The sequence below is a fragment of the Aquarana catesbeiana genome, linkage group LG04 (genome assembly GCF_042186555.1).
Source record: "Aquarana catesbeiana isolate 2022-GZ linkage group LG04, ASM4218655v1, whole genome shotgun sequence".
NCBI classification, from domain to species: domain Eukaryota; kingdom Metazoa; phylum Chordata; class Amphibia; order Anura; family Ranidae; genus Aquarana; species Aquarana catesbeiana.
Genome location: NC_133327.1, coordinates 89,439,860 through 89,466,961, shown reverse-complemented (window position 1 = coordinate 89,466,961; position 27,102 = coordinate 89,439,860). Strand labels below are relative to the sequence as shown.

The following is a 27,102-nucleotide window of genomic DNA, read 5'->3' as shown; positions in this document are numbered from 1 at the left end:
GGTTTCTGACACTTACTGGCTAGATTAATTGTCAATAAAAATCAAACAGCTGTCACAATGTACTTTTTCCCATAGTTCCCAAATACCCCCCCCCCCCGTTTGAAGGGACTGTCCTTCCTTTTGAAGCAAATGCCTTTGTCCCTTTTATGGTGGTCTTAGAATCCCTGTCAGGACTTCCAAAACTCCTACTCTCAGAATCATTGGCAGGACTTCAAAGAGTACTCACAGAATCCCTGCCAGGACTTCCAATGGTACTTATAGCCAGCTACCCTTATACATACCTGTGAGATTATCAGACTGTTATTGACCCAGATTAACCTGACTTGATGGCTGCCTGCCTTCAACCCCCAACCTGGACCTCTCTAGTTTTATACTGACTACCTGCCAAGACCCTTGCCAGGACTTGACTACTTTCTTGCTTGCCACCTGCCTTGACCCCTGCCTGGACTTAAGTATTCTTCTACCTGCCCCCTAGTGTTCAGTCTATACACCATCAGCATTCTGTTCCTGAAATCCTCTTGGTGGGGCTATCTTGAGCGCCACAACCTGGTAACAGCTTGCAGTGAAGTAAAGCAGATCCACTTGGGTATCTAGTCCATCTCCACGTTCAGGAAGACCAATTGTCTTTTAGACCCTTTGCCACAGGTGTACTTACTAAGGGGCACCATAATAGTCCATCTTTCCTTCTAAACTGGCCCTTTCCTGTTTGTTTGTTTTTTATATGTTGACTCTTTATTGTTATGGATATCCTCAGTGACCAATACTGAAGACTGGTAGGTGAAAGAGGCAGGGCCAAGAAAGACATTGTTTTATGTTGAATTTTGTAGGCTTATGTAGGCGTTCTGCTGAAGAAGATGTGAACAAGGAAATGTATGTTTGCTTAAATATTTCCACTCCAGAGAGTTGTCCATTTTTTCCCATTTCAGTAAGTTGGAAGGTGCGCTGTACTGTGCAAGAGCAGTTGTTACTGTTCAGACACCTATGTTACCTAGCTATATTATGAGGGTCCCACATTAGAATTCAAAGTTCTGTATAATAGCCAAAACGTTTAGGGTAGGGAAGGGATGGTTAGAATTACTGCTTGCCTGGGGAGACTTATTCCTGTTCTAACAGCACAACAGAAATTGAATGGTAAGCTTTCCAAAGTGAGAGGAATTCCCTTTGTCACTGGAATTGATGCCCAATTGAAATAGTCCTTTTTACCTCCTGTTTTGGTGTCAACTAAAACATATTTAGTTTTCCCCTCATTTCTATTCGAAGACAATGCTCACCAGGACAGGTTTTCAAACCCTTCCCTGTTCGGTCTCAAAGTGGAAAAAAAACAGGATATGGCCATACACTTTAAAGCGGGAGTCTGGCGAAAAATACAAATACTGCAGCTGCTGACTTTTAAAATAAGGTCACACACCTGTCCCGGGGTCCAGCGATGTCGGCACCCGAGACCGAACCGTCCCTCAGTCCTCGGGTGCTGCCACTGCCATTCTCAGTGAGGGGATCAGGAAGTGAAGCGTTGCGGCTTCACTTCCCGGTTCCCTACTGCGCATGCGCGAGTCGTGCTGTGCATTCTCAATGGTCCCCGCTATCTCCTGGGATCTGTGTCTTTCCCAGGAGACAGCGGGGGAGTTCGGGAGGGGGAGTGACTTCCACGGGAGTCTATTCCCGGAAGTGGGTGCAGATACCTGTATTATACAGGTATCTGCACCCCCCACCCCCCTGAAAGGTGCCAATTGTGACACCGGAGGGGGGGGAGGAATCTGATGAGCGGAAGTTCCACTTTTGGGTGGAACTCCGCTTTAAACTGTATGTTCAGCAAAAATCTTTCTTTTTTTTAATAGAGTAGGCAAGAATTTGAGTTTCTGTCTGGTTTCCTACTATCCAGGACTTTGTTAAGGTATAACTAAAGGCAAGACGTTTTTGTTTTGGATAGAGTGGAGAGGAATTAGAACACCTGTCAGGTTTTTCTTACTGTATGTGCCCCCCCCCCCCCCTTAAGGAGAGTCACGCTCTCTATTTGTCCTTTTTACCATTATTATTGAAAGGGAAAGTAAAAGAAAATCCCAAATTTTGGGTTGTCCCCAGAAAAGTAATAGGGGGGGAAATCTTCCAATGGAGACACTAGTTATGGTGACCTGGGGGTCCCCAAGGGATTCCCTTAATCTGCAGGGATTTCCTCTCATTTCCTGTTTGGCTATGGGACAGGAAGTGAAGGGAAATCTCTGCAATGGGACACAGATGGCCAATAAACTGACAGGGGTTATAACGCTCCTTTACTCTATGTAAAGTGAAAACAAAATGTGCTTTTAGTTCTAATTTAACCACTTCAATACCAGGCACTTAGACACCTTCCTGCCCAGGCCAATTTTCAGCTTTCAGCGCTGTCGCAATTTTGAATGACAATTGCGCGGTCATGCTACACTGTACCCAAACAAATTTTTTATCATTTTGTTCCCACAAATAGAGCTTTCTTTTAGTGGTATTTGATCACTTCTGTGGTTTTTATTTTTTGTGCAACAAATAAAAAAAGACCGAAAATTTTGAAAAAAAACAGGCACTTTGTTTCTGTTAAAAATTTTTGTAAATAAGTACGTTTTATTGTTCAATGACGGGCACTGATATGGCTGCACTGACGGGCACTGATAAGGCGGCACTGATGAGCACTGATGGGCACCGATGAGGTGGTAACCATGAGGTGGCACTGATGGCACTGATGATGGGCACTGATAGGCGGCACTGATGGACACTGATAGGTGGCACTGATGGGCACTGATAGGTGGCACTGGTATGTGGCACTGATGGGCACTCATAGGCGGCACTGATGGGCACTCATAGGTGGCACTGATGGGCACTTATATGCGGTACTGATGGGCACTTATGGGTGGCACTGATGGGTACTTATGGGTGGCACTGATAGGTGGCACAGATGGGCACTGATGGGTACTGATAGGTGGGCACTGGTGGGCACGGATGGGCACTGATAGGTGGCACAGGCGGACACTGATGGGTGGCACTGTTGACACTGATTAGGGGCACTGATGACATTGATGGGCGGCATTGCTGGGCATCACTGATTTAAAATGGTGCCAGTCAGTGCCCATTTGTGGGCACTGATTGGCACACATTGGGCACATGTGGATGGCCATGGGGTACATACCTGGCCATCCACATGTTGCCCGGCTCCCTGGTGGTGTAGTGCAGGCATCCGAGGGGGGGCTTCACTGATAAACAATCAGCGCAGACCCCCCGTCAGACGCGAGTGAGGAAAAGCCGATCAACGGCTCTTCCTATTGACATCGTGATCAGCCATGATTGGACACGGCTGATCATGTGGTAAAGAGCCTCCGCCGGAGGCTCTTTACCAAGATCGGTGGAGCGATGTGTCAGACTGACACACCGCTCCACCGAACGCCGCGATGCGTGCCCCTATGGGCGCACGGTGGCATGTTATCCTGCTGGACGTCATATGACACCCAGTCAGGATAACTGAACCCCTGCCCGGCCATCAATCTGCTATAGGCCGGGCGGGAAGTGGTTAAAGCTGAAATCTGTGATAAGCAAACTTTGTCTAAATAGAAGAGTTATGTGTATTCTTATGCCGCGTACACACGGTCGGAATTTTCAACAACAAATGTTCGATGGGAGCTTGTTGTCGGAAATTCCAACCGTGTGTAGGCTCCATCGAACATTTTCCTTCTGAATTTCCGACAAACAAAATTTAAGATCTGGATCTCAAATTTTCCGACAACAAAATCCGTTGTCAGAAATTCCGATCGTGTGTAAACAAATCCAACACACAAAATTCCATGCATGCTCGGAATCAAGCAGAAGAGCCGCACTGGCTATTGAACTTCAATTTTCTCGGCTCGTTGTACGTCACCGTGTTCTTGACGTTCGGAATTTCCGACAAGATTTGTGTGACCGTGTGTATGCAAGACAAGTTTGAGCCAACATCCGTCGGAAAAAAACCCTGGATTTTGTTGTCGGAATGTGCGATTGTGTGTACGCGGCATAACTGTAATCTTGGTGTGCTTTGAGAATTTTGTCCACATCTGTCCAGTAATCCAGAGTGAAACTTGCTGAAGCTTCCTGTAATAAGGACTGTTCACTGCTGCTCTCTCTTGCAGGGTGACCGGTCTTGTTCCTGCCCCCTCCTGTAGTTTTCTGCATGCAGCCTGTAGTGGGTGGGGCCTGCTGGGTCCCTCCCTCAAGTTTGCTCTCCACACAGGCTATGTACAGTCCAGTGATGATGTCACTTCTACCTTTATAGGGTAGCATCTGGATTTGCAAAGCTCACAAAGTGGATTCTGTGCTTATTGAGGAATACATTTAAATGAGAGTTTTTGTGCCTGGAGTTTAGCTTTAACCACTTGCCTACTGGGCACTTTTACCCCTGCCCAGGTCAATTTTCACCTTTCAGCGCTGTCACTTTGAATGACAATTGCGCGGTCATGCAACACTGTACACAAATTAAATTTTTATAATTTTTTTCACACAAAGAGAGCTTTTTTTTGGTGGTATTTAATCACCACTGGGTTTTTTATTGTTTGCTAAATAAACAAAAAAAGACCAAAAATGTTGAAAAAAAAAAACGTTTTCATAGTTTGGTATAAAATTTTGCAAACAGGTATTTTTTCTCCTTTACTAGTGTGTGCTGATGAGGCTGCACTGATGGGAACTGATAGGCTGCACTGATGGGCACTAATGAGGTGGCACTAATGAGGAGGCACTGGTGGGAACTGATGAGGAGGCACTGATGAGGCTGCACTGATGGGCACTAATAGGCTGCACTGATGGGTATTAATGAGGTGGCACTAATGAGGAGGCACTGGTGGGAACTGATGAGGAGGCACTGATGAGGCTGCACTGATGGGCACTAATAGGCTGCACTGATGGGTATTAATGAGGTGGCACTAATGAGGAGGCACTGGTGGGAACTGATGAGGCAGCACTGATGGGCACTGATGGGTATTAATGAGGTGGCACTAATGAGGAGGCACTGGTGGGAACTGATGAGGAGGCACTGATGAGGCTGCACTGATGGGCACTAATAGGCTGCACTGATGGGTATTAATGAGGTGGCACTAATGAGGAGGCACTGGTGGGAACTGATGAGGAGGCACTGATGAGGCTGCACTGATGGGCACTAATAGGCTGCACTGATGGGTATTAATGAGGTGGCACTAATGAGGAGGCACTGGTGGGAACTGATGAGGAGGCACTGATGAGGCTGCACTGATGGGCACTAATAGGCTGCACTGATGGGTATTAATGAGGTGGCACTAATGAGGAGGCACTGGTGGGAACTGATGAGGCAGCACTGATGGGCACTAATAGGCGGCACTGATGGGCACTGGTAGGCGGCACTGATAAGCAACACTGATAGGTGACACTGATGAGGAGGCACTGATGGGAACTGATTGGCAGCACTGATGATGAGCACTGATTAGCAGCACTGGTGGGCACTGACTGGCAGCACTGGTGGGCACTGTTGGGACTGCACTGATAATCAGGATACTGTTTTGGCACAATTTTTAGCACGATTAAAGTCCTTTGTCGCTTGCTTGCTGGCTCGCTTGCTTTGTTGCGTGCTTGCTCCCCTTTTTTTGGATTAGTGTGATTATGTAGTGCGACTTTGATGCGACTTGTTTGCATTTTTGCATATTCTCTGGGACCAGTAGCACAGGAATCTTTTCCAAAATGTCATGTTAGATTGATGTAAATAATATGCCTTTCCGTTGTTATGCAATTTCAATTGCATTAGTCTGAATGGAGCCTTAAAATGATGTTTTAAATGAGCCCACGTGTTTCCCTAGTGCTCCAAGCACGGCTCCTTGTCTGATGGAAGGGCGCGCTGTTCTATGAATTATCTGCTACATTGTAACCTCGAGGAAATGGAAGAAGAAGAAAAGAGAAACTCTTTACAGTCCTCTGCTGGAGAAGCTTCTGACATGCAGATGTTCAGATTTCAGTCATTCCAGACTTCGCCATATGGAGCGTGGGATTTTATTTCCTGTACAATGCAGGGAAATGTCATTAAAGCTTTCCTATGAATGTGACTGTATTCAGGTGTGTAGATGTTCTGCAGATTTCTGGGCAGCTATTGTATGTGAGAAAGATACAGTGACTGCAACTAGCTTGTATGGGAATCTATTGGTGTGAGTCGTGTTCATATCTGAGCGCTGTAGGAAAGTGCGCAAAATCATGTGCATTTATACAGAGCGCCAAAGCGTGCCCTGGAGTGCCATTCATACTTAATAAAGTGATATTAAACCCTCAGCAGCTGATTTTATCTCTTATTGAGTATGCAGATTCTCTACCTTTAACCCCTGCCAATGTTCCAGTTTAAGCTGGTGCCATGATCACTGCCCCAGGTTTTCAGGGTGACTCCTTTCTCCTGTGGAATCCTATAGAGCCACCCTTGCCTACAGGGACTAGAGTTCTGTCTCTCTACACTATCTGCATCAATACGCTGGGGGCTGGGCTGCCTGAACCTGAAAGAGACAGCCAGCTGAGGAGACAAAGATGGTGACAAGGGACACAGATTATGACCCCTGAACCGCAGATCGCTGCAGGATAACGCTGAATTCACTGGGCAGGTGAGTGTCTTTATAAAGAGAACCCAACATAACAGGTACGGGGGATGGGAAGAAGCAAAATTGGAGGTGGAGGGTTCCTAAGTTTTTTTTTTTAAGTGAATGACATTTAGTGCTCTTTTAGATGGGCAGTAAAAACAGCTGGCTGAGCTGTTTTACTATTTCCCGGTCGCCCACCCGAACTGTCCCAATACAGCTGGACGGGGCTCGCAGTCTACACTCTAATTTATCCCAAAGGTATTCTATCGGGTTGTGGTTAGTCAAGTTTCTTCACCCCAAACTCGCTCATCCATGTCTTTATGGAAAGGTTTACCGCTCAAGGTGGTGGACTTGCGGTTACACCCTTCTGGAATGAAGGTTGTGGGTGCTGTTTCTGCACATGTAATGGTGAAAAGGAAATGTCTGGACAACCGCACTCCAAATAAACACCTTTCTTGTAGACAATCAATCCATTCCATGTATGACAAAGAGGTACAGGTTCAAAAGCAGTTGACGCGTTTCACACCATCATCGGTGCTTAGTCACAGCTGTAGGACCACACATAATGCACACACTGATGTTGGATGAGCCGGCCTGGCTCGCAGTCTCCACTCTAATTCATCCCAAAGGTGTTCTATCGGGTTGAGGTCAGGACTCTGTGCAGGCCAGTCAAGTTCCTCCACCTCTAACTCGCTCATCCATCTTTTTATGGACCTTGCTTTGTGCACTGGTCCAAATCATTTGGTGGAGGGGGATTATGGTGTTGGGTTGTTTTTCAGGGGCTGGGCTTGGCCCCTTAGTTCCAGTGAAGGGAACTCTTAAGGCGCCAGCATACCAAGACATTTTGAACAATTTTATGCTCCCAACTTTGTGGGAACAGTTTGAGGACGGCCCCTTCCTGTTCTAACATGATTGCACATCAGTGCACAAAGCAAGGTCCATAAAGATACGGATGAGTGAATTTGGGGTGGAGGAACTTGACTGGCCTGCACAGAGTCCAAACCTCAACCCGATAGAACACCTTTGGGATAAATTAGAGTGGAGACTGTAAGCCAGGCCTTTTCGTCCAACATTAGTGCCTGGCCTCACAAATGCGCTTCTGGAAGAATGGTCAAATATTCCCAGAGACACACTCCTAAACCTTGTGGACAGGCTTCCCAGAAGAGCTGAAGCTGTTTTAGCTGCAAAGGGTGGGCCAACTTAAAGCGCGTGTAAAGGCAGTTGTCCCAATATTTTTGACCATATAGTATATCTATCTATCTATCTATCTATCTATCTATCTATCTATCTATCTATCTATCTATCTATCTATCTATCTATCTATCTATCTATCTATCTATCTATCATGTTAATAAAATAGGTTTTCACCATTTTTCCTCCTTTGCTGCATATCAGTGCCGCAGATCTCCTGCAGTCCAACAATGGCAGCATGGGGTTTTTCATGGCGGGTTTTCATGGTGATAACCAGTGGTGGCTGGTCCATAAGGAGCGCAGGGCACCGCCCCCCTAATCTCCATGTGCCGGCCCCTAATCTCCATGTGGGCACCAGACGCATAGATTTCTATGTGTTTTTTTTTCTGAAGCACACGATTAGAGCCTGAGGCTCTAATTGGCTTCAAAATGGTTGGGCTTGGGGCGAAGAGCACTGCGTCCCGAGCCCACCCACTTGTGACATTAGGGAATCAACATTTGCTATTGTCTTCCTGCCTCTCCTCCCAGCCAATCAGGACCGGGAAGCGGGTCCTAAGACTGGATTGGCCGGGAGGAGAAGTGACCAGATTTGGAGAAGCTGGGGAAGCCGCCCACAACCTGGATGGGGTAAGTGCGGGGCTGGTGGGCTGGGGGGTTTGTTTGCTGCCCCCCCACCACCAAGAAATGAAGCACCAGCCGCCACAGGTGACAACAGTGGACCAGGCTTGTGTTGAAATAGCTACTTGTAGTGTCCATTGGAAGACCATGTAACAATGACAACATTGGAGCAGAAAAGTTGGAAACAGGAACAGAGTGTTGCACTGCATAGTGAAATTTCCCTAACCACTGACCTCTGTTGCAGGATCACCCACTATTAGATTGCAAGCTCTTATGAGCAGGGCCCTCCTAACCCTCTTTTATTTTATTGCATTGTCCCCCTTTTATATTGTAAAGCGCTGTGCAAACTGTTGGCGCTATATAAATCCTGTATAATTATATTATTGTATTGAAAAGGATTGCTTAACCACTTCAATACCAGCCACTTTTGTCCCTTCCTGCCCAGGCCATTTTTTTAGCTTTCAGCGCTGTCACATTTTGAATCACAATTGCACGGTCATGCTACACTGTACCCAAATTAATTTTTTATCATTTTGTTCCCACAAATAGAGCTTTCTTTTGGTGGTATTTGATCACTGCTGGCATTTTTATTTTTTGCGCAACAAATAAAAAAAAGACCGAAAATTTTGCAAAATAAAATAGTTTTTCTTTGCTTCTGTTATAAAATTTTGTAAATAAATACGTTTTCTCCTTCACTGACGGGCACAGATGAGGTTGCACTAATGGGCACTGATAAGGTGGCATTGATGAGGTGGCACCAATGAGTTGGCACTGATGAGGTGGCACTGATGATAGGTACTGATAGGTGGCACTGGTATGCAGCACTGATAGGCATTGATAGGTGGCACCAATGAGTTGGCACTGATGGGCACTCATGATAGGCACTGATAGGTGGCACTGGTATGCAGCACTGAATGGTGGCACCAATGAGTTGGCACTGATGGGCACTCATGATAGGCACTGATAGGTGGCACTGGTATGCAGCACTGATAGGTGGCACCAATGAGTTGGCACTGATGGGCACTCATGATAGGCACTGATAGGTGGCACTGGTATGCAGCACTGATAGGTGGCACCAATGAGTTGGCACTGATGGGCACTCATGATAGGGACTGATAGGTGGCACTGGTATGCAGCACTGATAGGTGGCACCAATGAGTTGGCACTGATGGGCACTCATGATAGGGACTGATAGGTGGCACTGGTATGCAGCACTGATAGGCATTGATAGGTGGCATTGGTGGGCACTCATGATAGGGACTGATAGGTGGCACTGATAGGTGGCATGGGTGGGCACTGATTGGCACTGATAGGTGGGCACTGATGGGCACAGGTGGGCACTGATAGGTGGCACTGATGGACACTAATGGGTAGGGCTGGGAGATGTTCAAAAAAAAAAATTCTGCGATTTTCTTAAAGAAAACTCGATTCACGATTCAAATCAAGTTGTTTTTTTTTTGGACACCGCGCCGGTCCTGAAGAGCTGCAGGCAGGAGCTTTTAGGCGAGGCCGCGGCTTCGCCCTAGTCTGCAGCGTCCGGCCTCGCTGACTAGGCCGAAGCCGTGGCCTCACCTTAAAACTCCTGCCCGCAGCTCTTCAGGACCGGCGCGGTGAAAAAAAAAATCTATAAAAATAGATTTGCTTACATTTTGAATCGATTTGACCTCTCAACTCGATTCAAGATTTAAATTGATTTTTTCCCCAGCCCTACTGATGGGTGGCACTGTTGGACATTGATAAATGGCACTGCTGGGCATCACTGATGAGGAGAGATCTGGCAGGCACTGGCTGACTGGCAAGATGTGTGGGCACTGATTGGCATTAGTGAACGTGGGAAGTGGTTAATGGGGAAACAACACTTTTGTGTGTGTGGGGGGGGGGGATAATGAAATAAAAAAATAATAATATAGTGTATACAATTGTGACAAAAGTCATGTTGTATTATAAATTACCTTTCCTATTCAATCTGCAGTGCTTTAATTTTCTGTAAAATGCAATATGACTTCCTAGAGGTGTTCTGTACACAGAATGTGTAGAGAACACCCCGCCAGATGTCATTTCCTGCTTGTGTGATTGGCTCATTGATTTTCGCAGAAGTCTGCACTAAGATACAAGTCAGATTTCGGCATCCTCTGCAACACAAATGTCATTTTTTGGTGAGATACTCCCAATAGGAAATCACGTCTAAAGGGATGCAGACCCATCAGCTTTCCTCATTAGATCCCTGCAGGTGCTGCAGCTGATGATAATTACGAAACCACTCCCATTAGAGTCACTTTGGCCCATGGACACAGACAAACACACAGGGATTTCTTCAGAATAACAAAAGGTAGCAACAAAGTTTGTTTAAATCCTTGCAATGTACATAAATCACCCAGAGGGGAATGTTTTTTTTTTTCTCAACAACAGTGGAGTTCCCCTTTAAATGTAACATTTAGTAGCTTGCAATGGTTAGGTTTCCTTTAAGAGATCCAGGAAAGGTCCCGCCGGCAGAATACCTAGAAAGCGGCGATCACACCTGAGCCGCCTCACCCCCCGCGGAGGGATCCTCGCTCTCCCTATCACAGGATCACAATGAGTAGAGGGCAACAGAATGAGATCCATGAAGCGCCGGGTGCGCTAGAGAGCGACAGGCCGCCCAGCCTATCCGCGGGCCAGGAGTAGGCGGCGCTTATCTCCCATTGGTCCGCATCGCTCAGCCCCGGCTTGTGAACGGGGAGAGCCGCCGCTGACATTGAGTAGTGAGGCGGCGTAAGAGGCACACAGCACACCGCACACAGGGGGAGACCTTCCCGGCCACGTAAGTACGAGATCCCCCCCTGAAAGAAGGACGACGATGGCTTGTTGAAAGGGATCGGCCGCCGCCATCCCTTCTCTTCTCCCCGCACAGCCGCCACCTTGCAGCCATCGCTTTGTTTGTAGCTTCTTTTCTTATTTCCTGCTGTGATGAGAAGAGGAAACATTGTATCATCTTCAGAGATCGGTGTCCTGGCCTGAACTCTGGATCTATCCTCCAGGACAACCCTCAGCGCACAACTTTACCATTCTACGAAAGTCGTCAAATCCAAGAATCATCTATTTTTTGTAAATTCTATATTTTTTTCCCATAAAGGAGATATTTGAATTAAAATAAAAAAAAAAAAAAGCAAATTATTTTTTTCGGATAAAATTTTGCACCCCTTTTAAGACTCAACCTTGTTCCACAACTACGTTCCGATCGCTGCCTTACCCCCCCCCCACCACCAGATCATCTCCGTCCTCGCCAATTCTTCCACTCCTGATCGGTTGCAGATTGCACAACCCCCCCCCCCCCCAAATCTGCAGAAATATATTGGAAGGACCCCCCAAATCTGCAGATATCCATTGGAAGGACCCCCCCGAATCTGCATACATCTATTGGAAGGACCCCCAAATCTGCAGATATCCGTTGGAAGGACCCCCCAAATCTGCAGAAATAAATTGGAAGCACCCCCCAAATCTGAACATATCCATTGGAAGGACCCCCCAAATCTGAACATATCCATTGGAAGGACCCCCCAAATCTGCAGATATCTGTTGGAAAGAAGACCCCCCCCCCCCCCAAATCTGCAGATTATCCATTGGAAGGACCCCCCAAATCTTCTCCGACAAGCACAAAGTCCCCCCCACCCCCCTTTCCCTGGGATTTGGCTGCTCTGATGAACATACAAAGATCGAACCCTATTGCAATCACGAGATATGGGCGATCGCGGAATAAAACCCAGGATTTTGAAGAATTATCGTCCGTGAGGTGTACGGAGCCCAGCCAGAGCTTCAGCCCCAATCTCGGTTCCCCGAGCCCCCCAGAGACTCCCAACCCGTCGCATTGCGTTTCCTGCATTGGGAAATACTTATTGTTGGAGCCTCTGGAGGGAGACCACGTTTTCCGATCCGTGCATCTGCACAGTGGAGAGGAACTGCTCTGCAAGGTATGTGTATGGAGGGGAGAGAGCGCCCGGCGTTCTCCCCCAGCATTTCTTTTGTCCTGAGATAGCCTTCTAGGCTTATGGTGGCCACACAGGCTTCGATTTTTCTGTTATCCCATTGCAGCCGCAAAAGTTCCCTTCCGATCGGTTGTGATCGGATTCAATCTAACCAAATCGATTGGCCAAGGTGAAAATTGACTGTTTTGCATCAATTTGACAGCACTGAAATACAAAGGGGGGAGATTTACTAAAACTGATGTATCTGTGCATAGTAACCAATCAGCTTCAGCTTGTCCAGTTAAGCTTTGACAATAAAAGCTGGAAGTTAGAAGCTGATTGGCTACTATGCAGAGCTGCACCAGGTTCCCTGTGCTCCAGTTTTAGTAAATCAGGGTATGACTACCAGACTACCAGTCAAAATCCACTTCTCTGTGTATTGATCAAATGAGTTGTTGACTATCGATTGATTTACTCAGAAGAGTTTGAATGGAAAATAAATCAATCATTTATCGAAGTGTGTATGACCACTATTAATCAGGAACTTCACCCCAACCTACAGTTTTTGTTTTTTTTTTGGTACCTAGTATAAAAATATAAATTGGATGCTTACTAGTCCAAGGAGTCCAGTGTTGTCCTAGCCCAGTATTGTTCGGGGCTGTACTGGTCCTGTGCCAGCACCTTGCACCAACATCTCGTGCAAAGACATGGGAGCTACCGGATCTGCGCATGCATGGAATTGACTAAACAAACCTGCTCGTTCGCAAAATTGCGCGAGCAGACCCACTCACGCGTAGAATTGCGCAGTCAAACCTGCTCGTGCCTGGAATTGTGCAGTCAAACCTGTTCATGTGCAGACATGCTTCCCATAGACCTGGTCTCTACATAATTCCAAATACTTGCAGACCCGCTTGTGCGCAGAATTGCGCAATCGGACTCGCTCGTCTGGAATTGCGCGATCAGATCTGCTTGTGCGCAGTCAAACCTGCTCATGCATAGACATGCGACTCAATTCCAAACACTCGCGTGATCAGACCCGCTTGCGCGTGGAATTGCGCGATCAGATCTGCTTGTGCTCAGTCAAACTTGTTCATGCCGACATGCTTCCCATAGACCTGGTCTCTACTCAATTCCAAACACTTGCAGACCCGCTCGCGCGATTGCGTGCACAGACCCGCTCGCGCGATTGCGTGCACAGATCTGCTTGTGTACAGTCAAACCTGCTCATGCACAGACATGCTTCCCATAGACCTGGTCTTTACTCAATTCCAAACACCCGCTCACACGTGGAATTGCGCGATCAGACCTGCTCGTGCGCATTTAAACCTGCTCATGCGTGGAATTGTGAAATCAAACCTGTTCATGCGCAGACATGCTTCCCAAAGACCTGGTTTCTACCCAATTCCAAACATGCGCAGACTGCTCAGCTCTGGTGATTCCTTTAGACCCTGTGGTGTGTTTGCGCATGCATGAGTTTGCACTGCACACATCATCCCTTGCCTGGGTGGGGATGCATGAAGCTGAGCAAGAAGTAATTAAAAAAAAAAAAAAACTTCTCCCCTCCAGTTGTATAAGGCCACATCCGCAGTGACGCGCAATGTCGAGTATTGAATAGTAGTGCATGCGCATTGTTGCACTACATGCATAGGGCAGCTCATTCATTTCAATAGACTGCTCTATGAGATTAGCTTGTGCACTTTAAGGGTTGAGCTTTGCCGTGTTTTTAAACCGCACATTTTGCAGCACGCCTGCTCGCCGTGTTCAGGCTGCCATTAGCAATAAATGGCACACAAATGCCACAAGCGTTTTTGTTTTGTGTACGCAACATTGTGCAACTTTTGCGTGTGTTCATGAAACGCAATCAGCCGTAAGAGACGGGGAGGAGTTATATTTCTGGGTGAAGTTCCACTTTAAGAGGTCATTGACATCTGTATTCATGCATGCCATTAAAGAGATGTAGGCATTACCCAGGGGTGGGGGAGGGGCAGGAGAGCAGTCAATGACCTGAGCACAAAGCTTCACTCTTCATATAAGGGAACGATTTTTGGGAAAGCCCTTTTTGCAGGTGTTCACATCACTCGTTCTCTTTTTTTTTTTTTTTTACTGAAAAATAGAACCTCTTTGATGTGCGCTTTTGTGCTAGTTGCGTTGAATACAAAGCCCCTTTTAGCTCAGTACCTGGTGGCACCCTCACAGTCCTTGTAGATAAAACAAGCTATTGTACAAAGCCCGTCATCAATGGCTTCACTCTGCTTTTCATGTCCCGGCCTCCATTATTGCTGTGTCGGCAATATTCCGAGCCTTACATGAGCAGACAGCCTTGTTCCCCAGCTATTGGCGCTGTCTGTATTGAGTTCCCCATTCATTGTGGGGTTCGATTTGCACTGCTCCACAATGGAGGACCTTGTGGAAATGCAACGTCTAAACCGGTGTCCTCATTCATTCATAAACAATGGGACGCGAATGATGTAATTGCAAACTGTAGACAGCTCCATAATTCCCCATGGAGACTAATACAGCAATCTATTCTGCACGCTCTAAATGGAATGTTTTAGGTAATGCAGCTCCATGTATTGGGGGGGGGGGGGACTAATGGGGATGCTGCTAGGGGAGTGAGTCATGTATTTTTTTTTTTTTGCGGTGTTTATGAATGTCTTTCATTCTTTCACGTTTTCTCAATTCAGAAGTTTTTTTAGCTTGAAATACAGACCCTTCAGTTGCATAAGCTGTCCTCTGAGGCCATGTGGCTCAGTCTTAAGCAAACCGCACATTTCTGCTGACATATCCAAATTAAATTGCATGTGACAAAGCCGTACTTTCTTATGTGCTTTGTGCAATAATAGCAGAGGTTACACTATGTGTGTTTGTGTGTACACCTTGCAATAAATGGACACGGACCATAAATATAGAATACTTTACATAATCCTGCCCCAAAAAAATATTTTTTTTCCTTTATTTAATAAAATATTTGATTTGTTCAACTTTATTTAATCTGTTATATAAAATGTACTTTTTATTTTTTGTAATCTTTATCTCCAATACAATTTTTATATCAATAATATAAAATGCAAAAACACACTCCTGCAAAAATGTGAGCTTGGGGGGAATTTCTATTTATTTATTTTTGATCTATGTAAAATATTTTATATCAGCACGCATATTCGCTGCAAGGTAGGACAGGACCTACCAATTCACAAATTTGTCCTTCTTGGTGACGAAGTGGACTGCATAAATAGTACATATGTCCGGTTCTGAATGCTCACGGCACCATTCCGACCTATTTTTATGTAGTTGGCGTTTAGGAAAACACACAAATGTGCGCTGGTCATGTGGTCCATATTGAAAAAAGGACGCAGTTCACTTTATAGCCGGCTGCAGTCAATGTGCAGCAAGTACGATAACTAGGCAGATGTATGTACCGGCTTATTTTTATTTACTTTTTTTTTTTGCAAACCGCAACGCTGGCAGCCAAAGTACAATGGTACATGTCGGCTAATTAAAAAATATAAAATAATGTGGTCAGACTACCGAAAGAGTGGCAATAGTTTGCAAAGGGTTACAGCACTTTAGATTTTGCTCTGATGGTATGTCTATACTTGTAGCACATGTGAAGCTCCCCTCTGTGCTGACTTTTTTCAATCCTTTGTTCTGGTGTCCCCTTCCCCCTTTTTTCCTTTTTTTTTTTTTTTTTTTTTTTTTTTTTTTTTTTTTCTTTTAATTTTTCCCTTTTTCTCTTTTTATAGGTTTTTGACATACGCTGCTATCAGGAGTCGCTAGCTCCCTGTTTTTGTCTACCTATACACAGCAACATTAACCAAATAAGTGAAATCATCCTCGGAGAGGCTAAAGCGTACGTGTTCTTTCAGAAAAGCCATGGAGACATGCATTCTTTTGTTCGTACCTGTAAAAAGCTCAAAGAGGAAGAAGCAGCTAGACTGTTCTATCAGATCGTGTCAGCGGTGGCGCACTGTCACGATGGCGGCGTGGTACTGAGAGACCTGAAACTTAGGAAATTTATCTTCAATGATGAAGAAAGGTAAGGATTAAACGTGTTGTTTAATCATTTTTTTTTTTTTCTGCTTTTAGATTTGTTTGTGTGGTGTTTTTGTTTTTTTGTTTTTTTAGGTTCCACTTAAAGTTAGAATTTTTCTTTTTTCCTTTTTTTTTTTCAGCATTTTTCTATATTTATATAGTTGAGTAAAGCTAGTCATATATTATACAATTTTCTTGTTCAATTTACTTTAGCTTTACCTTCAACTGCAGTGCAAGGGCCTGCCTGATTGCATACAAATTAAAAGTGTTTAGGTTTGACCTCCATATTATGTGGTTTTAGTAAATCTAAAGGTAAATTGTATAATGTATGGCCAGCTTAAGGTGTAGATAAAGGAAAGCTAGCAGCTCGATCTTCCGCAATGAATACATTTATTAATCCAGGTGTGGTATAGAATAATACAGGGCATACGCGTTTCGGCGTGTAGCCTTAGTCATGACCAGCTTAAGCCACTAATGAGGCTATTGCTTGTCCAATGCAGCACATTTAAACTTGTTTAATATATGAATAAAACATAATCTGTCATTCTCAACCTGTTTACCTTGGAGAATCCTTTGAAATTTTCGAGTCTCACGAACCCCCTGCTAAAATGAGATTTATACCTACAGCTACTGGTACATTAGCATGATCGATAAGTTGTAGCAAGGTTTTTTTTAATGTGGCATACCTAGCATATTTGATATGCAGGTTAGGTCCGTTTTTAACATCCCGCTGTATACAAGATTATTTTCAGTAATAACGAAAACGTAAAAATTGTGACCTTTAACATTAATGGTCAGTGTAAAAGAGACCCCCTTAAATTTGGTGGTTTGTTGAAAAAATGTCATTTTCATTGGCAGTCAATGTGGCATATCAGTGGTCAGCGTAAAAGAGATCCCCTTAAATTGGTCGGTGGTTGAAAATTTTCCATTTTTATTGGTGGTCAATGGAGGTAGAACATCAGTGGTCAGTATAAGAGACCCCCTTACATCGGTGGTTAGTTAAAAATGTTCAGTTTCCATTGGCAGTCCAATGTAGGTGGGACATCAGTGTTCAGCCTTAAAGGAGGCCCCTTACATCGATTAGTTATTTGAAAATTTTCCATTTTCATTGGCAGTTGGACATCATTGGTCAGCATAAGAGACCCTTACATTTAGAGGTTAGTTGACTCGTGTCCCCTTGCTTTGGTGGGCAATGTAGCTGGGACGTTAATCTGCTCAAGGAATCCTTGGCGACTTCAGGCCAAACCTTGGGGTCCCATAGAACCCTGCTTGAGAATGGCTGCTCTAAAAACTTTACTGAAACTATTTTGGAAATTGCAAATTTGGAATAATGATTCTTTCACAGTGCAGTCAGTATGAAAACTGATGTGATTTCAAATTTGTCCTTGGAAGTACATGGCAGATACAGGGTGATGGCTGGATTTATTCCGTGCAAATTTTAAAGTGAAGTAGACAATAGCATCCAGTCAGCCATTGCAGTCAGTCTGTTTTGAAGCTTAATATAGTTGTGACAAGGCGTTCAGGCTTTATCTCAAGCAACAAATTACAGCACAGTTATGGTGTGAAGACCTGCATTAGGTGACTTTGTAGTAGCAACTAAAGATTTGACCATCCAACAGAAATATCCGTAGCTGGTAGAAATGGGAAGACCAGGTGGATGTCTGTCTGCTACCCTTTTTAATGTATAATGTGAACTAAGGAAACAAATGTAATTCTGGAGTTTGCATGTTCTCCCTGTGCCTTAATAGGTTTCCTTTTGGGTGCTCTGGTCTCCTCCTACATTCCAAAGACATGCTGGTAGGTCGCTTGCCTCTAGTATATGTATGTATGAATGTGATATATAATTTTTTCTTTTTTTTTTTTTTTTTTTTATGAATGTGATTTTCTTGAGGGCAGGGACTGATGAAAATGTACAATATATACGTAAAGCACTGAATAAATTGACAGCGCTATGGAAGTACTTGTAATAAATAAACTCTTCACAATAGGAATAGTTGTGAGAACCATAGGGGCGCCAATGTGACAGTAGGATCATAGCGTTTTATATAATGTGTTTGTTATCCTAAATGGTTAACTGTTGAACGTTAAATACTGTATATGTACAATACTGTAGTCCTTTTTTCTTTTCCCCCTTCCTCTTCCCTTTTTTTTTTTTTTTTTTTTTTATGCGTGAATTGTGTGTTAAGAAATTCAGGCACTGAGGATGTAAATGCCATCGCAGATGTGCAGAATGTGTGGAATGCAGTGTGCTAAACTCAAAGCCAAATACAGGTTCTTGAATAGCTGAAATGAATGTAGTCACGTAGGATACAGGATAAGGCTGCAAGGTAATCTAATTATGCACGCATCCTCTGTGACAAGAATACTTTCATGTGAGCGACTGAGCATACCACATCAAGATGTTTCATTATTATGGTGTCTAACAACGAAACATTTACTCCCCCTTCCTTTTTTTTTTTTTTTTTTTTTTTCATGACAGCACCCCCTTAGATTTGTCCCTGTCTGCCTTAGGGAAAGAAGTGGGGTTTACCTGCTATACATCTGCAGAATTTGTCTTGTCCCAGGGGACAGGTGATGAAGAATGGGTCTTGGTCCATAGGTGGGCTTTTAGGTGAATGAGGATTCAGTTGTCTAAGTTCTGATGTTTTGGAGTGGTGGTTGCACATGACTAGGAGGTAGGGTGTAATGTATTTGGAGCTCCAGTACATTTATGAAATGCTAGGTGACATTTCATTTGTGCTTGGGGGCGGGGGTTGTCTGTACTACAACAGCAAGGGAAAGCCGTAGATGTGTTCTGCAGAGATGCACAAATGAATGAAGTTAAAGCATATGTAAACCTTAACAATGGTCTTCTCTTCTCTTATTTGCTCCCTTTTGGTCTGGTCAATATACCATTGAAAGGGTTTTGTTATGCTCGATAAGTGTTTGAAAATGCCTTTTGCCAGAAATCTTGTTGATAACCCATCCTTGTATACATGAAGTTATGTAGATGAGGAGGATGTATGTGTTTTTTTGTAATCCATTAAAAACGAAGTAGGCAGGGCTGACGCCATGTGCTGTAGAATTCAGAGCCAAAAATACACCGTATTGTCAAAGAAGGAGGTGGGGGCATGCTATATCTCTGGCAGATCAGTCTGTATTTTTCTGTACTTGACGCGTGTTTAAACAGTGATACAGAGATAAGTATAGGTAGGGATAGCTATGTGTAATGTAGAGATGTGCAGGATATGATGACCCTTGATTGATGCACTTGTAATGGGGGCAACCCTGCGTAGTGTAAGATCCAGCACTTCATATATGAGGTTAGGTTTGTTTTTCTGTATAGAAATGCTGTCTTGTAGTCTAGAAAAGAGGCTTTAGCAGGGAACTCTTTACATGGAGTTTATCAGATCTTGGTGTAGTGGGGAATCATTCTGGAACCTTTTTACATGGCAGTGGATTTTTCTCTACCGCCTTTACATGGCAGTGGATTTTTCTCTACCGCCTTTACATGGCAGTGGATTTTTCTCTACCGCTTTTACATGGCAGTGGATTTTTCTCCACCGCTGAGAGGCAAGGGGGGTATGTTTGTCCACACAAAGAATTACTTGGGTTTATACTGGGATTCCAGTGCTAGGTCAGGGTGTTGATGTAATGCTGGGAAGGAGAGACCAGGAACATTATAGTGCCTGCTACCAAACTGCTGCTTTACTATTCTAAGTGGCATCTAAAAATGTGCTCAGTTCATCCATACAGTACATTTTTGGCTTACCTGACCTTATACATAGACTTAGACTCTGAACAGTGAGGAAACTCCATTAACATTCATTTTCAGCACAACTAAACAGGAAATGGAGCCTGCACATGATCAAGTATGATTGACCAAAACATAAATACCTTTTACAAACTATACACCGAAGCAAGATTTAAAGTAATATTAAAGCTTCATGATGTGTCTTTTTTTCAACTTGTTGTACTTACATGCTCTGTGCAATGGTTTTGCACAGAGCAGCCCCGATCCTCTTCTTCTTGGGTTCCCTGTCGGCGCTTCTGGCTCCCCCACCTTGACCAATGCCCCCAATTGTAAGCCTTTTGCTAAGGGGGCACTGGTGCGTGCACGCTCCTGAGCCCCGCTCTATGCATCCATAAGACACATAGAGCCGCAGTGGGGACCAATAGCTTCTGCTGCTGTCTCAGCCATTGAAAGAGAAAGAGACCTGGGATACCCGAAGCTCCCTTGCACATCACTGGGTCAAGAAGGGACTCAGGTGAGTATTGGGGGGGGAGCAGGACCTTTTACACTTTTTTAAACCTTCAACCTTTACAACCGCTTTAAACAATTAACAGTCTCAAAAATGATTTACTTTACAGGAGAAGTCCAGCCTGAGCTTTTTAGGCTGGTCTTCTCCTATGGGTCATAGGAGTGCAATTAGTTTTGCACTCCTGTGACCCGTTTTCAGCGGAGAACGGTCTGAAGTCTGCTCTCCGCTGACGTCACTGCCATCAGTCGAGGCAGCGTATCTTCCTGACTTCTGAAGTCTGGATCCGCCAGCTGCTGAGATGGCCTGTCCCCGCCCCTCCACAGATCAGCGCGGAGAAGCAGACCAGGAGAGATGGTGACTGTCAGTCAGCATAGTTCTGCTCAGGGAGGAGTGAGAACCGAGCCATCAGCAGGAGTGTTTGGTTCTCAGTGCAGAGACACCGGGAGGGACAGCTGCAGCATCGGTTTGATGCTCCATCCACTGAGGTAAATATGATTAGGGGAAAAAAAAAAACATACTTCTCAAGTTTAAAGTAAACCTTGAAACCAAATTCAAAATATTATTTAAGGGAGTCCCATCACCTCATGTAAAGACACAAAAAAAAATAGTGCTTACAGTAGTGCCACAATAGTGCCTGGCTACCAGTGTCTCCACTTAGGCAAGGATGACCTCACTTGGCCATCCAGTAAGGGTTTCTGAGAACAGGGGATTTCAAATTTCACAAGGATGTCCTATAGCAGTGTGCAACTGTAAACCTGGCTACCAGTGTCCCCACGTAGGCAAGGATGACATCACTTGGTCATCCAGTAGGGTCTTCTGAGAGCTGAGGATTCCATATTTCATGAGGATGTCCTATAGCAATGTGTAACTGTAGGTGAGGATGAAGAAAGTAACACTTTTATTTTGTTCAGTAACTGTTTTACATGGGAGTGTTCTTTTGGGCTGTGTTTTTGTAATGCATCAGAAATGAAGCAGGAAGGGCTAAAACCACTTGCTTAGGAATTCAGAGTTGTGTTGTCGTGTTATGCACGCTGTAATGCTTCCCTTAAATGACATATTGCTAAAAATGTAGGTTTTCTTAAGACAAATTACAGAGTCTATCTATTTGTGGATTGGTTACCTGCTTAAGTTTGTGCTCATTGATGTATCCCCAACATCTCAAAGTTGAGCTATTCCTCAAGAGACTGTTATCCTGAGTTGGGCTACAGTAAGTTATGTCAAATAAGTTTAGGATATTTGCATTGCTGAACTGGTAATCTATCTAAGAAATGGTTTCTCATACTGAGGCCTAGATTTGCACTTTAATCTTAACAGCTAGAAGGCCTGTAGTTGGAGAAACATTGATTGATCTGTGTCTGGCTTGCTTGGGAAGGTGGCAAACCTCCTTAGCATTGTTTTTCCATGGAATGTTCACTTATTAAGTGTTTGGATGTCCTTGTGTCAAGCAGTGTTTCTTCCTATACTCGCTCAGTGTGAAGCCCAGTGCTGGCAGATCTGAAAGTCCTGTGGATTACTCCTGTTTAAGAATGCCTTTCCTGTGTCATTTTATGGCAGTCAGCTGATTTTACTTATGGTATTGCTAACCTTTCTGACCCCACTCAAATTGAATAGCATACAAACGGGGCTCGAGGAAATTGTTAATCAGCTTTAGCAAAGAATACGATGTAATCTGGGTTACATAAAATATGATGACGTGTTTAGTGAGTAGGGTATTATGAGCATTATGCTTTTGTGCTTGTACTGTGTTCTGGATACTTTTTCTTGGTGTTTAAAAGGACAAGTCCTGCGTGCAAACAGCTTTACATGGCGTTAAATGAATTGTCCATGACCGCATGTGGGTGGGTGGCCGGCAAATTTCGTTCCTCTGTGCGAACTTAAAGGGTTTTTTAACCCATATATATGACTATGCCAGTCCCTCTGATAGAGGCTGGCATAGCACACTATGTAAGTACTTTTCAAAAACAAGCGTTCTAAATACCGAAATTTGAGCTGTCTTTGGGCCGGTCACATGACTCGTGGCCGCTTTACAGCTCCGATGGATGTCTTCTGCGGGAGGGGCCGTGATCTCCCTCTGACATCAGCCGGGGAGGTCACGTGGCCGCATCATCTCCTCCACAGAAGCTCTGTATCATAGCTGTAAAGCGGCTGCGAGTCACATGACTGGCCTGAAGACAGCTCAATTTCGGTACTTAGAATGCTCCTTTTTGAAAACTATTTGCATAGTGTGCTATGTCAGCCTCTAATAGAGGGGCTGGCAGTGACCATTTTAGGTTTTTATTTTACAATAGTGGTAGTGGGGCCGGGCCAGAGACAGACACAGAGGGAGATGACAGATGGGAAGGAGGTGGTGAGGGGGGAGAGAAGAGAGCAGGGGGGACAGCAGCGTCTGATGCAGGGACATACTCTGACCACGGTGGTCGGGGCTGAGCAGCCCTGATTTTCATGGTCAGCGCAGAGAGGGGATACAGGAAGTGCCAGGTTCAGGGATTTTTTTTTTTTTTTACCATTTTTAGAGAGGGGCAGATTACACAGCACAAGCACTGTGCTATGTAATCTGCTTTAAGAGACCAGTGTGTGTGTATGTATATATGTGTGTGTATATATATATATATATATATATATATATATATATATATATATATATATATATATATATATATATATATATATATATATATATATATATATATATATATATATTTATATATATATATATATATTATATAATTTGGGTTAACAAACACTTTAAAAAGTAGGCAAGATTATGCTCTTTCCTAAAGACCACTCAGTTTGGTCTAACAGATGTCCTTCTGATCAGTCTTAGGAGTATGTGGGGTGTTATGTTTTATCCCTTGAAGGCAAATTCAATTAAAATTGGCAAAGCGTAAAAGTGATCATAAAGCCCCACAAGAGCAGCCCTAAGTGGAGCTTTAACCACTTCTGGACTGCCGCACGCCGATATACGTCCTGACTTTGAAGGAGGATATCGTTGTTATGGCAGCAGCTAGCTGCCATAACCCTGGTATCCTCTTGTTCGGCCAGTGGTCCGCTTCAAGATAAAAGTGGCCTCTGCGGAGGCTTTGCCGCAAGATCACTTTTATCCGCTGTGGTAGAGGACTCCTTTCACATGCTGGGAATGGAGACGAGTGAGGGGAAGATGGGCCCCCACCCGTCTCAATAACATTGCAGGGCGGAAGCGACATCAAAACGTCACCTCCACCAATAGCTCCTAATGGGCGATTTATTTTAAATTCTTTTTTTAAACTACAAATTTTATATATATATATATAATAAATAAATATATATATATATATATATATATATATATATATATATATATATATATATATATATATATATATATATATATATATATAATATAAATTTTTTTTTTTTTTTTTTTTTTTTTTTTTTTGCATCTTAGTCTTTTTGACCACAGATCCCATATTTAAGAGGTCCTGTCATGCTTTTTTTTTTTCTATTACAAGTGATGCTTACATTCCTTATAATAGGAATAAAAGTGACACTAATTGTTTTTAAAAAAAAAATGTAAAAATAAAAGGTAAAATAAATAAGTAAAAAAAAATTTTAAGCTTGCCCCGTCCTGCCGAGCTCGCGTGCAGAAGCGAACGCATACGTGAGCAGCGTCTGCATATGAAAACGGTGTTTAAACCACACATGTGAGGTATCGCCACAATCGGTAGAGTGAGGGAAATAATTCTAGCACTAGACCTCCTCTGTAACTCAAAACATGCAACCTGTAGAATTTTTAAACTTCGCCTATGGAGATTTTTAAGGGTAAAACTTTGTCACCATTCCACGAGCGGACACAATTTTGAAGTGTGACATGTTGAGTATCAATTTACTTGGCGTAACATTATCTTTCACAACATAAAAAAAAATTGGGCTAACTTTACTGTCTTATTTTTGAATTAAAAAAAATGTATAATTTCCAAAAAAGTGTGCTTGTAAGACCACTGCACAAATACGGTGTGACAAAGTATTGCAACGACCGCCATTTTATTCTCTAGGGTGTTAGAAAAAAAAATGATAATGTTTGGGGGTTCTAAATTTTCTAGCAAAAAAAAAAAAAACTGTTTAACTTGTAAACAACATATCTATAAAAGAGGCTCGGTCCTTAAGTGGTTAAAGTTTATCTATAGCCCAAACGTTTTACATTACACGACTTTGAAAAATCCAATCAGTTTTTGTTTTGTTTTTTTTTGTAACAAGGTATAGAAGATTGAACACAAATGATCATAAGAAAGTGCAATTATAGTTTATCGAAAATTCCACCTGGCCCATGTATGTGCATAAGAAAGCTATACAAGAATTCCTTACAGGCCGAGAATGGGCTAAAATATTGTACAAATCCAGCAGCAATATGTTTTTTCAAGGCACATCAATGGGAAAATGTGTCTAAGAATATACACCTCAAGGAAAATGGAAGAGGGGACCAGGGTGACAAGCCCTGGCAAGGGATGGAAGTTTAAGAAGGGGAAGGGGGGCGATAGAGAGGGGCCATTTGGTGACTTGAGCAGCCCGAAGAAGGAGAGAAGAAGAAGCAGAAGAGAAGGGAGTTGCCTGGGGGGGGGGGGGGGGGGGAGAGGAAGAAAAAAGGAGAACATCCTGTGCGCTACAATCTATCGTGCCACTCTTAAGACGAGGCGTATCGACGGTCACATCAATAGCCAAGAGAGGTCCAGGCCCAGGCTCAAGCTGTCATTATAGGTGACCCACGGGTCCCAAACTTTTCAGAAACTTGGAGTGGGTGTCTCATGCACCTTGGTTCCCATAGAGTGCTGTTTAACCTCAGCAAAGTTGAGGAACGGTTGGCGGCAGGCCTTAGCTATGGTCATGTGCTACTAGAAGACAAACTCCACCAGCTTACTCTAAGATTTAGTCAAGGAGGGGTTGTACATATGCAACAAGACTTCCCAGGGATTGCGTGCTAACATGGCATGCAGGACAGATCAGAGAGTAGACCTGGGTCCAGAATCATAGGACTTTTAGGCGGGACCAGCAGGTATGTAGGAGAGTGCCCTGAGAGGCTCCCTGCAGCTGTGGAAATAGAAGAGGGATGCAAAAGGAACAAAGTTGGCCACTCGAACCAGGGTCATATACCAATGGGAAGGAAGCTTGTAGGCATTCCCATAGCATTTAGAAGAGTTCAGCCAAATTTGATTACAGCAGGTCTGGCCAAACGTGTTTGAGAGTAGGGATTGTCCAAAAAAATTTTTTTTTTTATTGCCGTCTGTGTCTCAGCTGTGGTAATTTGCCCCCTCTCTGATTGTCAGAAAGCATTGTCTAGATCAGGGGTCTCCAAACTTTCTAAGCAAAGGGCCAGTTTACAGCCCTTCAGTCTTTAGGGGGACCAAACTGTGGCCAGTGGAAGTAGAAAATGTCCCAGCATCTGTGGGAGTAAACAATTCCTCAGGCTTTGTGGTTAGTAGGTTTTTAAAAATTGCAAAGCACATGTGGTTAGTAGGAGGGATAATGCCCCATCATTGGTATTGAGGGGAGGAACGGTAACCAATCATTGGTGTCAGTGGAAGGGATAGTGACTCATTGTTGGTGTCAGTGGGGAATGGTGCCTCAACTTTGTTGACAGTGGGAGGAATAGTGCCTCGCATCAGTGGAAGGAACAGTGACCCAAGGGCCCGGATAAAGGCAAGCAAAGGGCCACGTCTGGCCCACAGACTGCAGTGTGGAGACCACTGGTCTAGAAGCACGTGTTCTAGTGACAACTGTCTAAGGAGGCTTTCTATTGTGTTTCCAGGACAGGAAGTGAAGGGAAATCTCCCCAATTGGATACAGGCAGCAAAAAGAACCTGAATGGCAAGATGTTCTGTCACATCCTGCTGTTGTGAACCTTGTTGCCTGGATCTTCAAATTATAATGGACACTGCAACAAAAAAAAAAAACAGTTTTTAGATCCTCTGCTTACATTTTGATAGACGCACCTTCTGTCCCAGTAGCCCATGTACTCTTATTTCTTGTTCTGATATCACAAGGGTAAAATGCCAGGAAAAATCTTGTTGATACAAGTTTGCGTCCCTCCCAACACTATCCAAAACTAAGGGGGTTATTTACTAAAGGCAAATCCACTTTGCACTACAAGTGCACTTGAAATTGCACTGAAAGTGCACTTGACACTTGGGGGACATGCAAGGAAAAAAAAACAGCATTTTAGCTTGCACTTGATTGGATAATAAAATCAGCAGAGCTTCCACTCATTTTAGATCTACCCCTCAGATTTACAGCGACTGTACTTCCAAGTGCACTTTCAGTGCAATTTCAAGTGCACTTTGCACTGCAAGTGGAAAGTGGATTTGCCTTTCGTAAATAACCCCCTAAATGTAGTGTACAGCATTGCGTCTCCATGATTGACACATAATGCACAAGTATCTATTTGGAAGGCCATCCTTTTTTCTTTTTTCCTGTACAGGACAGACTTGCTGAAAAGTTGCCATGTGCAGGTCCTAATTTTAATTTCTCTAAAATCTATTA

General features: G+C 43.9%; 1 protein-coding gene across 1 annotated transcript in view; it reads left to right on the top strand.

Annotated features, from left to right (window-relative positions):
• The first annotated feature begins 11,080 nt into the window (after positions 1–11,080).
• Positions 11,081–27,102, top strand: part of TRIB2 (tribbles pseudokinase 2) — a 23,480-nt gene continuing 7,458 nt past the window's right edge. Inside the window, exons 1-2 of the mRNA XM_073625359.1 lie at positions 11,081–12,325; positions 16,063–16,355. Of these exons, the coding sequence (XP_073481460.1) occupies positions 12,056–12,325; positions 16,063–16,355 (563 nt within the window). The 5' untranslated portion in view covers positions 11,081–12,055. The remainder of the gene's footprint in view (positions 12,326–16,062; positions 16,356–27,102) is intronic.